The following is a 14,385-nucleotide window of genomic DNA, read 5'->3' as shown; positions in this document are numbered from 1 at the left end:
AGGAAATTGAGCCAACCTGTCATTCTCTACAGCTATACAGGTGAGATTTTTATTATGGCATACCACGACTTCATGATGAAGCAGAGGATCAGTGTAATAGAAGGGGCAGTCCAGAGAACCTACCTACACAACTTATGAATTTCTCTTTGATGCTATGACCTGTCTGTATCTCTATGTTTTATGAGTGCCTTTTTCTTTGTAGTACCATATCCTTCTTGGGCTGAAGAGACAAGGGAGCAGCAATGGATATGACCATCTAATGGCAGGTTAATCATTAAAGACTAAGTGCAACTGAAATAGATCTCACCTGGTGAGAACAAAAGAATAACTGCATCCTAGATGAAGCCACTTTTCTCCACTCTCTGCAGGGCACTGGGGTTTTGAGGGGAATATCCCCAAGCACGGAACAAAGAGGATCTTGGAAGCAATACCGCTTTCAAGTGAGCATGAGGTGGCGGGAGAGAGGAGAGGTACATGGAGATAAGGAGACTCGGGCAAGAATGGAGGAGAATATTTTTGCAGCAGAAGGATCTGCAGCTGTGGCATGAAGTGAAAAGGAAACCACAAAGGGTGATCAATGAGGCTCAGGAAACAGACAAGGAAGTGTATGAGAGTTTTGTATTATCCAGTTTTACTGTTGCTAATGTAAGATATCTGTGTAAAGAGCAACTGAGGGGTTTGGGTTTTTTTGAGAAAGAGAATCTGTATTTGACTGTTTATACTATGACGTGTCCCTAAGCAGGCAAAGGGTAAATCTGCAGCATCCACCAGACTGAAAGCTCTGGGAAATGGCGAAAGCAAACTACAGCTGCATCTGGTTCTGAGGGTCTATGATCACTGTAGTATTAAGTAGCTCTTTAAAAGTCTCTGTGTGTCAGAAGTCAATGGGATTTCACAGAAAACAGTTCTCTTGCAGCAGCATAGCAAGAATTCAACTGGAACAGCTTCAGTAATCTAATAACCACAGATGACAGTTGTAGAGATTAAAACATTTCAAACACTTATGGTAGACATGGCATTTAAACTGATGATTTCAATTTCAGATGAGATAATTCAATTAAAATATTTTGAGATTTGTACAGTGAGCCATATTTTGCCAGTTGACAGTTGGGTCTATGCTTTAAACTTTAAGCTTCTCATTGAGTCTAGATCATATCACTCAAAACAACATACATTAAAGTTTTTCTTCCAAAGATACGTAGTTTCTCAGCAAACTATGTTATAATATCTTAATATGGTCATATCTTACTAGTCTTACAAGTATATATGGATAACTATCAAAGTGGTTTTCAGAATTACCTGCTAAACTCAAATTCTAGTCTCCTGATAGACTGAAAGTTCCACAATTATTTGAGAATAAACTAAAAGCTTTTGACTGCTGTAAAAATCATAATTATAAATGTCACGTATTAAAGTTACTACTAGGAATAAGTAGGGTTTTTGTTTGGTGTGGTGTTTTGTTTGGGTTTTTTTTTCTCTCCAAATAAGAGCGGGAAGGCATGTAAAGACTACTTTCAAAGGAATTAAATCCTACAGATGATGAATTTAAAACTATTGAAAATGGACATGTCATTTTTCTACTTGTGATTAACATATCCTGAAATGTTTTTCTGTTGCTATGACTGCTGTCTCAGTTAAGAAAAACAGCCACAGCAATCGTGATTAAAATAGGAAGGAAAACCAGTAATTATTCTGTTATGAATAAATTCTGGAAAAAAATGTTGTTAACTGTGAAGCCATTCTTTAGAATATTAAATACTAGTGTTTCATATATTAGTCAGTGTAGATTTTAAGATTCCATTCATCAATACTGATTTTTACTTCTCCGAATTTCTAATTTTTCATTATTAGAGACTAAATTAAAATAGTTATTTTGAAGAATTCACACAACCTTGCCAGTGGTGTTAAGAAAACAAGTGCCAAAGACTCTGAGGCACAAATTGCAGAAACAGTCCAGGAGACTCTACTCCGCCCTGGTGAGACCCCATCTGGAATATTGTGTCCAGTTCTGGGCCCCTCAGTTCCAGAAGGACAGGGAACTGCTGGAGAGGGTCCAGCATAGGGCAACAAAGATGATTAAGGGAGTGGAGCACCTCCCTTATGAAGAAAGGCTGAGGGAGCTGGGGCTCTTTAGTTTGGAGGAGACTGAGGGGTGACCTTATTAATGTTTATAAATATATAAAGGGTGAGTGCCGCGAGGATGGAGTCAGGCTCTTCTCAGTGGCAAACAATGACAGGACAAGGGGCAATGGGATCAAGCTGGAACACAAGAGGTTTCACTTAAATTTGAGAAAGAACTTCTTCTCAGTGAAGGTAACAGAGCACTGGAACAGGCTACCCAGGGAGGTTGTGGAGTCTCCTTCCCTGGAGACATTCAAAGCCCGCCTGGACACCTTCCTGTGCGACCTCACCTGGGCGTTCCTGCTCCAGCAGGGGGATTGGACTAGATGATCTTTTGAGGTCCCTTCCAATTCCAAACATACTGTGATACTGTGACTCAAGAAGTACGCTGATATCTAGACAACAGCTGAATAGTCACAACCCAGAGCTTTGTTAGTGATCACAATAAGAACAGGGTGATGGAGAAGAAATACCCAAAATCAACATTTACACCTTTTAGGGAAGCAGCACTTTACGATGAAGCAGTCTCCTTCCCCACCTCCCTGTGTAACACTGATCGAAGGGTTAAAAAAAGTCTGTGTTCTGATAACTTCATGCTTAAGATGCTAAAAACATTTTGAATAAAGTCTCGTATCTGGTAGAGGCAGAAGTGTTAAAAAGAAAATTATTTCCATGAAGGAAGGATTTCCATGGAAAACTACCCAAGTAGGTTACTCATAAAACACAAAACCACAAGTAACAAAAGAATGAAATAATTTACAATAACTAATAATTTAAGAATAACCTTTGGAGTATCTGACCAATATATGGAAATCTGCAGCTCAATTTCAGAAAACTACTTGTTTCTATACTAATAAGAGATAATTATATAAAACAAACATACTTATCTATATTTGAATAGAACCATTCGTATATGCACCACTTGTGAGCTTTGGGAAGTTTGAGCAGGTTACGAAGCCGTAAACCAATCTTCTGTGATACTTTCTTGTCTGGTGTTGGCATTGTTGTATTAAACTTCTATGTAGTAAAATAGAGGAAACAGTTAAACAGTCTAACATTTTTCAATGGTCAAATAATTAAAATATATTTTCTTGATAAAAGTTTGCACATTAATAATTGTTACTTTTTAATTGCACATACTGTTTCATGACAATTTTTTTGTTGGACATCTATAATAATCCTTATCGCGTTATATCAGCAATGCAATCAAACATAACAGATAGCAAATTTTAGTAGGATTGATATAACAAATGATCTTTATACAAAGGTCTTCTAACAGAAATGTTTTTCAACACTAAAACTACATTATAGGTAACAATAGCAAGGCATTGAAGTACACACAGACTTCAAAAGTTTGAGGCACTACTGAGCAACGTCTCAGGTAAGCATACATGATGTTGTGACACTGACTGCCTCACTTGCACTAGTGCTTCTACTCTTGCTAACTTGTTAAACTGAGGATGAAGCTAGCACAGGAACGTAACACAGCCAAAGCTTTGAGCAGAGTGTCTGCTTTTTAGAAAACTGCAAGATTAACTAGGCATGGACATAAGCAATCAAGTTTTAACTACATCTGAAAGCTATTTTATAAACTGCAGAAAATACATTGTCTTAGGTTGCATGCATAATACATAGACCTGTGTCTAAACAAAACCACAGAAAAATAATTCAGTAATTTTGTTCCAGGGATGGCTTTCTTAACTGACTGAAAGAAAAACTTGCTTGCAAAAGAACAGACTTTTGAGAATACTAGCTAACTGGGTCCCTGTGCCATAATCAGTTGTTATCCTTCCCCAAACGTTCAAACATATCTTGATCTTTAGCAGCAGCAATAACAGGATAAAGCATAAGGTAGGCACCTTTCTGGCTCCTCCTGTGTACTACCACTACCTTCCAGTTACAGGTTCCCTTCTTCCCCACTGGAACTCCATGAAACACAGTCCAGCAAAATCTGTGAGCTGTGGCAGCTGCAGTCCCCCACAAATATTTGGCTAGCAGTCGCTGGACCTCCTGATTCAGACATTTAAGTACAAACCAAGCAGGCTTACAACATTAATAATCCAGGCCTTTCTACTCTTACGAAATCATGGTAATGAATAGAGAGCAATGTCGTGGTATTCATCTCTGACAAAATAGACCCAGGAAAATGGCAACTGCTATATCTTCCCCATTCAACACTACACAGTACAGTTCAGAAAGCAAGACAGACCAGGATTCAAATAGTACTTCTTCAGAGTGGCAAATTCAGGCTCACAGGGTGATGGTACAGAGAAGCGATTTGGATGACAAAGGTACTAAAGAGCCAGTTCTTTGAGACTAAGAGATGTTGCCCTGTCTAACATAGCAAATAAAGGCTACGAGAAATTACACCTGCTCTTTCATGCTATATCAAGGAGTAGACAGTCAAGCACAGGAGTAGAAAAAAAAAGTTGTTTGAACAGGAGGACATTATCATTACAGGATCAAGAAGGTATAGATGTCCATGAATACATCTAGGCTGCATATCTAGAGCAAATTCCTAACTGTTGGAAAACATTAAGTTCTGTAGCAGCCTTCTAAGTGATGTGGTCAGTGCAAGAAACCTAGGCAGTTTTTAACTGAAGTTGAATAAATTCATGCAGACTACAGGATACAACTGTCTGCAGGGGCAAGATGGGCAGCTGGTCTGGAATCCTTTCTAGGTCTGTATGCTTATATCCAGGATCAAAAAGAATGGGTACTCCCACAAAAAACCTGAGGAACCCAGTTGTAAGGAAGAAAAATATAATTCTGTTTTGAACTGTGGCTTACTCCTAGCAACAGCTTTCCTCACAAGAATATGCATAAACTGATAATGCAACTTGAAAAGCAAATGTATTCTAATTTTCAGCTAACACAGAAAGGCTTGTTCCTCTTTTTGGTAAAAATATCTGCATACATGTAGGTACCTGTGCAACCATCGCAACCTTCTGATTTCTTTTGGGTGACCTTGTGTTTATTTGTCTGTCATCATCTTCACAGAAGAGTCGACTCCGTTTTGAATTTCTGAAGGGCTGCATGTATCAAAATTAAGAATGAATTACAAGAAAAAAAAAAAGTCTGATTTCACTGTTCATGCACAGAATTCACAGTGAGAGAAACGGAATGCCTTTTCTGTTGCCACCTGTTGGTTTTAAGGCACATAGTATACAATAAATAGTGCCTCCTAGCAGTTACAGATCTAAGGGCTGAGAAAAGAAAGGAAGGGATTTAAAATTCCAGCCTTTCCAATGCTAACTATAACCCATTACTATACTGCTGGCCCAGTTCCACGGAAGTATTTAGAACGTAACTGCCACTTGCTGCCAGAGGAGTTAGGTGTCTAAACACTTGTGTATCTAAGCTTAAAATAGTCCTTGCTTTGGTTATAAGCACATCTGTTAGAAAGTTTGTTCTGAGTTTTGGGTCCAAAAAAAAGTTAATTCAAACAGCCTGTTTGTTTTGGTATGTTCTCAGTAAAAACATCAGGTGGATGCAATTTTTTTGCAAGGATTTCTTACGAGTCTAATGAAGTGTTGTGGATTTGCTGGTTGTTTTTTTAGCTCCTTGAAAATGCCTACACTGCAAAATGCTAAGAAGCTGAAGTCTGAAGAAACTAAAGCTTGAAAAAGTTATGTGAAAATATCAGAAAAGGGAAGAATTTCGAATTCATGCTAACTGAAATTTACTTATGCGCTAAGAAGTTATAGCTCAAAGAGAATTAGAAGGCTTTCTGAAAACAAGAAACCACATTGCAAACATGTGTAATGAAAAAATATTTCCATTTAGTTATTTCTCAACATTTCAGCCTATGACAAAAAACTTGCACTTTTAATGAGGACAAAAGAGTAACCTGTGACTGACTGTTGGTGCTGAGGGCAAGCAGCTTTTCCTTCCATGAAGACTTTGTGGCCCAGCACAGGAACCAGCCACAACTGAAATGTGTCTCTGTTGCAGAACCCCAAGGCTGCAACCTGTAGTGTTTCCTGTACTTCAAACTATTTACAAAGGTGACAAAGGCAGAACAAATGCAGATTTCACTTCTTTCAGTACAGATGGTGAAAGTGCTATGAATTGATATGGGTATGAAATCTATAACACCCACAATGTGAAGAATACTGATAACAAAGATAAGGTCTTAATAGGAGTCAGAAACAAAGTAAATCAACAAAGTGAAATAAAACTTCACTAATAAGTATTTACACTTAATAAAGACATTTAATAAGTTTGTGACTGATGGAAGTATCTGTTTGAAAAGAGATAATCTCTATTAAATTAACTAGTGGTTGCAAAAAACACATCTCTGTCCCATGCCACGAGAACAGCCAGAGCTTTCCCAGGGAAATGTGCCTTTTTTACTCTAAATTATATATATTTTATAAATATAACTACACTAGAGTATTTAAGTAACAGTAGTGCCCTGTATGTGCCAGACACCCCAGCACATTTGGCACACAGAAGAAAACACTCATTCCTTATAGATGCTACAAACCAGGAAAGAGACACACACTGAACTATATGTTAAGTGTCCACATCATATTAACATAGTAATTATTTTATCAATATTGTTACAGATGTTATTTATCTCTCTTCACCTAGATATACCGAGTTCTTCACATCTTCCAATTCACTAAACATTAAGAACAATCTTAAATTTCAATTACAATGTCTTTATGTTCCTTTATACCATATCTGCCATCCTTGACAAATCATCATCCTAAAAAGAAAGCGCAGAACTATTCTGACTTTTGAGCAAGAAACCAAATTCACAACTCCATTCCAACAATGAAAACCTCTTACATTGCAGAACTCCAGGACTTTTTAATTACAGCATTCTGCCCACAGGATGAAGAGCTGGGTTCCTGTTGAATACTTGCAACTATATTTCAGTCTTGACATTTGAGATGCTGGTTTCAGAACAACATTTCTCTCCCAAATATCTATACAGTTCTTGATTTTCTGACACTATACCAGATGAAAAGCACATGCCAAAATCGAAACACAAATACTAAAGCAATCTAGACCAAACTTAAGAGTTCCTTCAATCTTATGCTAAGGCTATGCTCTACATCAAGAAAACTGTTTTACAACCCTCAACAGAAGCTGCCAAATTCTATTCCAAGGAACTATCCAAAACGATGAGGGTGCTTCATCAGTCTGGACTGCCGGTGCCTCACACAAGAATAAAACAACAAGCACCGCAAAGAGGCATCATCCATATTAGCTAAGTCAGTCAGGCACTTTTGGAAAGATTTTTCAACCAATAGTACAACATATCTGCAAAAATTCCAGCGTTCAGGGACCTCTAGTACAGAACACTACATAACATCCCAGCAACATGGGCCATTGCTAACACACCAGAGTATCCTCTGATCTTTCTCCCAGCTTTCTACAGAATACTCAGCTACATTCAAAGTTTGACTCCTTACTTTTAATACCTACAGCCAGCATACCTAAAGATTGACAAAGTTTTCATACAAACGTTAAGGTTAGCGACTTTGGTTTTTCAGCATATGTGATCTAAGCTACTAGTAAGGCTTGTTTCTGTGAGAAGATGAGCGTTCAGCAGAAGAGCTGAACACTGTGATGTGAACTCCTGCAGGAACTAAGGGCCAGCACAAAGCTCTGGTCATTATCTGGAACTGTGTTTTGTAGACCTTATGTTCTGTAGCGTAAACACATAGCAACATGTATGTATATACACCTGTGTGAATCCTACCAAAATAAATACCCTCTCTGTGTAAGTTTCTCTCTACAGGGAGATCACAGGACAAGGTACATGACAGATGTTAGTCACATTGCTCAATGCACTACTGGATGCTGCTCAGATATTTTGATTATGTGCAGAGCAGGCAAGCGCAATAGTTTTCAAACCTGTTTCCTTTCCAATAAACAAACAGTTCACAAAAAATAATTTGAATCAAAAACAGGTGATAGTTGGCAAGTTGGTCACAATTACTGTAGAAGAAGGCAGCACCACCAGAGTATGCAAGAAAGATCTGCCTAGCAATTGAAACAGTGGCAAAATGAAACCAAACTCATATTAATTCAGTAAAGTAGAGGAGGTTGAGAATAGTCAAAAGTTCAAATGCGATACAAGGGGGAAAGAAGCAACAATGGTGTATTTCAAAAAGAGTGAAGGAAATGGTCAACCAAAACACTAGACACATGCCATTGGAGGCTGCAGGCTCGTTACCTTTCATTCCCCCACCCCAAGGCTGCTCCTTAGCATAAGGTCTCCTATGAGAATCTCAGAATACTACATGACATTTCACTGACATTCCCTTATTTTTATTAAAATCTGTACCCTCACAGACACAATGACGGAAGTGCATTATGACATTTTCCCTTCCTTTTCTTTATGCATCAGTTCTCACCCATAATTAGAAGTGAGATTATTTCATGAGATAAAAGAAATGGTTGATCAGAAATGGCAATTCCTAAGTTGAAGGTGGTAGATACAGTACAAACATTACACACCATGCTTGCTTTACAAGAAAAGACAGCTCGTAGTAGTTTTCTATCTTGAACAAAGTCAGCAATTTACTTTGTCTGATTGTTCATTTATAAAATATGTTTTCATCTCATATGCCAACTGTGTAGACTGCTTGTGAAAGACATAGTTTAACATTCGGAAATTATGAAACTACAAATCTAAGCCAAATTTTTTTATCCTCAAATTTGATTCACTTTATGGTATTTTACCAAACCTGAAGTTGTCTTTTTATTGCTTCTTACCATTTCCACTGCAGAACCAGCATTCTTGCTTTTCCAAATGGGTGTTTTCTGCAGAGAATTATACTTTTCATTCCACGAACTGGATAAACTTCCCTCTGTTGTGAAAAAATAATGTCACTAATATACATACATGTATGTTTAACATATACTAATTTTTGGATAGTAGTTATCATCAACTACTAATACATTTTTGTTACTTGCAACATATTTGGACTCAACTACAAATGGATTTTAGATCGAAATATTTTAAAATTGTTCTGAACGGTAATTTTAAAAAAATAAACAGATTTTCAGTACAAGGAGAAACATGAACAAAACATTTTTTACTCCTGACAACATTTAGATTTCTTAAAACCTCCTTTGCTGGAACCAGTTACTTCCACTGCCAGGTTGACACACATCTAGACAGCTGTACTGTGGCTGTAACTGAAACTTACAGAAGGTAAAGCTCTACAAGACCTGGCTGCTTCTGGTTTAAAAAAATTATTAAGTGGGTGCACACCAAAAAATAAATCAAATTTTATTGAAACAAACCTATCTTACAACATATGCAACAGACCATGTCTCTTTCCTTGTGTAATAGAAGTCTTATAATATAAAAAGAAACTTTTATTCTTGGCAGATTGTCAGTATTATCTATCAGCAGTCCTGGCTAACTGGGGAGGTCCCAGTTGACTGGAAGTTGGCAAATGTGACGCCCATCTACAAGAATGGCTGGAAGGATGATCCGGGTAATTACAGGCCTGTCAGTCTGACCTCAGTGCTGGGGAAGATTATGGAGCACATGGCACATACAGAACAAGCAGGAAATCACGCCCAGTCAGCATGGGTTTATGAAAGGCAGGTCCTACTTGACCAACCTGATCTCCTTCTATGACAAGGTGACCCACTTAGTGGATCAAGGGAAAGGCTGTGGATGTTATGTACTTAGACTTCAGTAAGGCCTTTGACACTGTATCCCACCTGGATGGGTGCACTCTGTCATTGATCAAGAACTAGCTGGATAGCCAGGCCCAGAGAGTTGTTTAATGGAGTCAAACACAGTTGGTGGCTGGTCACAAGTAGTGTTCCCCAGGGCTCAGTATTGGGGACAGTCTCTTTATCAACGATTTGGATGAGGGGATTGAGTGCATCCTCAGTAAGTTTGCAGAAGACACAAGTTGGGTGAGAGTGTTGGTCTGCTGGAGGGTAGGAAGGCCATACAGAGGGATCTAGACCAGCTGGATCGTTGGGCTGAGGCCAGTTGTATGAGGTTCAACAAGGCCAAGTGCTGGGTCCTGCGCTTGGGTCACAACAACCCCAGGCAGTGCTTCAGGCTCAGAGAAGAGTGGCTGGAAACCTGCCTGGCAGAGAGGGATCTTGGGGTGTTGATTGACAGCAGCTGAACATGAGCCAGCAGTGTGCCCAGGTGGCCAAAAAGACCAACAGCATCCTGGCTTGTATCAGGAATAGTGTGGCCAGCAGTACTAGAGAAGTGATTGTTTCCTGTACTCAGCACTGGTGATGCCCCACCTCAAATCCTGTGTTCAGTTTTGGGCCCCTCACTACAGGAAAGACACTGAGGTGCTGGAGAGAGTTCAGAGAAGGGCAACGAAGCTGGTAAGGGGTCTGGAGCACAAGTGTGATGAGGAGTGGCTGAGGGAACTGGGACTGTTTAGCCTGGAGAAAAGGAGGCTGAGGGGAGACCTTATTGCTCTCTACAGCTACCTGAAAGGAGGTTGTAGTATGGAGGGTGTTGGACTCTTCTCCCAAGTAACATGCAATAGGACGAGAGGAAATGGCTTGAAGTTGCACTAGTGGAGGTTCAGATTAGATATTAGGAAAAGTTTCTTCATCTAAAGGGTTATCAGGCATTGGAACAGGCTGCCCAGGGAAGTGGTTGAGTCACCCTCCCTAGAAGGTGTGTAAAAGACGTATAGATGTGGTGCTTAGGGACATGGTCTAGAGGAAGACTTGACAATGTTAGGCTAACGGTTGGACTCAATGACCTTAATGGTCTTTTCCAACTAAAATGATATTATGATCCTATTTGAAATTTGTATGAACGTTCATGAAGAAAATTTTAAAGAAAAAGATATAAGAAACGTATTTTTGAGTCCACAACTTGCTGACAGAATACATGACATTACAAAATTCCTTTCTAATGTCAGTTTTGTCACATGTACAGGTCTCACTAAGAATCCTTCTCCTATCTCATCCTCAAGAGACTAAAGATTACCTCAATCTTCTCATCAAACCTGACGCCTAGGCAGTACTTAAGAAGAAAAAACACATTTCAGGAATTTTGCCTAGAAGTGCAGTGTCTAAATACACCACAACATATGTACTTTCAACCATCAAGGATTATTAGTGTACAGAACTAACAAATATCCACAATAAACCCAATCATATTTCAAACAAAAACCTTCTTCAGTGTTATTTTCTTGAACTTTTTGAAGCCAGAAACTAAGTATACCTGAAAGTCAGATTGGATACAAGTAAATAACACATTAATTTCTTACCTTTCAAGCTCACAAGTGCTTTTGCTGAAGAACCTGCAATATATCAAAAAGTTCATATAAATCATAAGTTATTTCAAACCATACAACCTATGCAGAGTTTACTCATTCTTAATTAATTCTTAGGCAGAAAATGTAATTTAATATTAAATCTTTCACAGCTGAATGAGTGAACCCAGTGCACCCTCTGTGGCATTATATGTTTATTACCCAATAAACCTTGAAAGCATATTCATGTTTTGTTTTTTCTTTTAGTTTCACATCTAAAAACAGCTTCAGATGCTGAGCACTTTTGTTTAAAGCTTGTTCAGAATTTGCTGTGTTATATGCAAAATACATATTTCCACGCAGCTGCTTGTTTGATGTAGTTGCAGATATATTATACAACTGGCAAGGAAACTGTAATGCATGCTTCTTTTTTAAAAAATTATTTTTATAAATTCAAAATTCTGGAATTCAAAATATTTCCACAAAAGCAGTATTTTATGCTCTCTAAGCTTGGTTCACAAGTAGGAGATAGACATTTAGTTGCCTCCTGGAAGAACCTCCTTATTCAGAAAGGCACTAGATTCAGATATTATAAATGCAGACAAGGATCCTTAGTCTGCTTGAACTGCTCAAACTGTGTAACACATCCATTGAAATATCATTGCTCCCCATCTACTGCATCTGTAGGACCTCTGCAGTGCTTCTGGGCCAGGAAGGACAAAACTGGGCCTGACTGCTACCTTTATGCTCTGGAATTTTCAAATGTCTCTCTTAGAATGAGCTATTTGAAACAACTACATTAGCAGTGAGGAATGCCCCACACTTTCATGCTTTTCTTTCAAATCAACTTTAACTTTCCAGTTACGTTCCAGTGTTGCAACCACTCCTTGCATTGCATCCTGTTCTCCCCTTCACTTTCCCCACTCTCTCTCCTTCAGCTTCTCTTTGGAACCTGCTGTTCCAAGAACATTTCTGACTCCAAAGGTCTGGAAATTCCTTTTCTTGTGGCTGTCCTGTATCTAGGTCCTGGTGCCACTAACTGCACAGTGCCAGAGATCCTTGCCTCTGAGAGGGTGCATTCCAGAGAATATCAGAACCAAAAAATTAATTATTGCCACTTTCCAGGGGAACAGAGCATTCCGGCTTGAGGTGGACTGTTGAAGAGAATATAGGTGCAGCAATGGCAAAAAAAACCTTTACGTTTCTTATTTTTTCATCATATTATTTTGTTTGCTGTCATCTTATTATGCCACATGTTAAAAAGAGTTCAATAAAAAAAGAAAAAGGAAATAAAGTTCCTATTCTTTTCAAACCACCCTCCCCCAAAAAAAAAAAAAAAAGTTTAAGAGATGAAATGGAACTAGTTTTGACTCACTGGTAGTTCAGGGGGCCTCCGCCCCAGTATCTCCCAACCTGTTGAATCTACATCAGCTAATGCATATGGGATTATCTGTCAAAAACAAGGTGACAAACCTGGGCTATACCATTCTTGCACATTTATTTTCTGACATATCACCTTTGTTGGGTCAGAGACCCAACAGTGACTGGTACAGGAACATGCTTCTGTGATGATCTGATTCACAGTGAATTCAGCTCTTGTAACTCAGCTGCATGCTGAAAGGTATCACAGGATAAAAGCCTTTTTTAAAAAAAAATAAATTCATAATAATAATTGAATACTGTATACTGTGCTTGCATAAATACACGGGTACCCTGCTATCAACCAAGAATGCAGTCCTGAGCAGCAACAGTAAGAACAGTGAAGTACCAGTGTCACTCTCAAATTAACATAAGGGGTGGTGGGAAATGTGTGCAGGGATTAAGAAGTATCAGTAGTTTAAAAACATGGGGAAAGTTCATGTCATTGAGGGTGGAAAGGCAGAAGCAGGGTCATCAGGATTGTCACATGAAGTTGTTGGCTTTTCAGAGTGGATAGCTATTCCAGAAGACCTCAGGCACTTCATATGTAAGGACAAACATACAAGTATTTTCCTCTTTTTATGACCATCTTGCTCATATGAAGCAAGTTCGATCAGTTTGGTCGAGGGTAAGAATGTCACAATGGAAACAAAACAACTCAGCAAGAGGCAGCCAAGCTTTATATGGGGGGTGGTGTCCACCTCACAGCTGAAGTGCCTGAGAACCTTTGCTAAGCATCAAATCCATGTGCTTCATCTGTGAGACTGACAATGGGTCAGCAGAGATGGGCATTAAACAACCAGCAAGAGAAACAACACGTTGAGAAGTGGTGGACAGCAGAATGTTAATACACTACCTTCTAGCTTTGTAAAATTACCATCCCAAACCAGTTTCAGTTGCCAAGGACTTTTCCACACCAGATAGTTAATCTTCAACAGATGCATGCTAGAATAAGGCTACCAATTTGTTTTGACCTAACCTGCAACTAAAGTAATGTAACTGCAAAAGAGCATCTTTACTTAGGAATACAACTGTCCAAGTAAGAAATTCCTGTTCAAAGTTAAACTAAATTATATTTATGTAGTAAGTTGTAGAACATTATTAACACCAACTGTTCTGTAGGTTGAAGAATTAAAGAATTCAAATACATGTAGGATATCAAAATGACAACAGAGATGCCCATAAGCTTAATTTTGCCTTAAAGGCAACAATACAATACATGGGTTTTCTTCTCAAGTTCTACTACATTGATTTTAGGAGCTACCTGCAATACCACCCAGCTTCAAGGAATATGGTACATCTCCCTACTTTTTCAATTTAGTTTTGCAGTACTGCATGTACTACCAGAGCCACAAAACTAGAAACTAGGATGATGATCTAATAAATTACGTGTCAAAATAAAAAACAACCAACATTTAATACAGATAAAAGCATTTCAGATACTATAAAAATTGCAAAGTGAGTCAGGACAGATTATGTTTATTAAAACTACCAAAATTTTAGTTAAAATAATTATTAGATTTATGATATTCCAGACTCACATTAAATACCAGTAATTTCGTACACTCCCGTTCTGAATAACACATATATAATCACAGACAGTCTTTTTAACCAGCATTTTAAT

At 38.4% G+C, this 14,385-nt stretch overlaps 1 protein-coding gene across 2 annotated transcripts in view; it reads right to left on the bottom strand.

Annotated features, from left to right (window-relative positions):
- LIN9 (lin-9 DREAM MuvB core complex component) overlaps positions 1–14,385 on the bottom strand; it is a 40,435-nt gene that overhangs the window by 19,630 nt on the left and 6,420 nt on the right. Inside the window, exons 2-5 of one of the 2 annotated variants that reach the window (XM_065834277.2) lie at positions 11,358–11,390; positions 8,857–8,951; positions 5,049–5,153; positions 3,005–3,138 (exon numbers count right to left, since the gene is read on the bottom strand). In XM_065834277.2, coding sequence (XP_065690349.1) covers positions 3,005–3,138; positions 5,049–5,153; positions 8,857–8,951; positions 11,358–11,390 — 367 coding nt within the window. The remainder of the gene's footprint in view (positions 1–3,004; positions 3,139–5,048; positions 5,154–8,856; positions 8,952–11,357; positions 11,391–14,385) is intronic. The other variant, XM_065834278.2, reaches the window with a different exon arrangement.

This window comes from Patagioenas fasciata, chromosome 3, assembly GCF_037038585.1.
Source record: "Patagioenas fasciata isolate bPatFas1 chromosome 3, bPatFas1.hap1, whole genome shotgun sequence".
Classification (NCBI taxonomy): domain Eukaryota; kingdom Metazoa; phylum Chordata; class Aves; order Columbiformes; family Columbidae; genus Patagioenas; species Patagioenas fasciata.
This window is presented reverse-complemented; position numbering and strand designations above follow the sequence as displayed.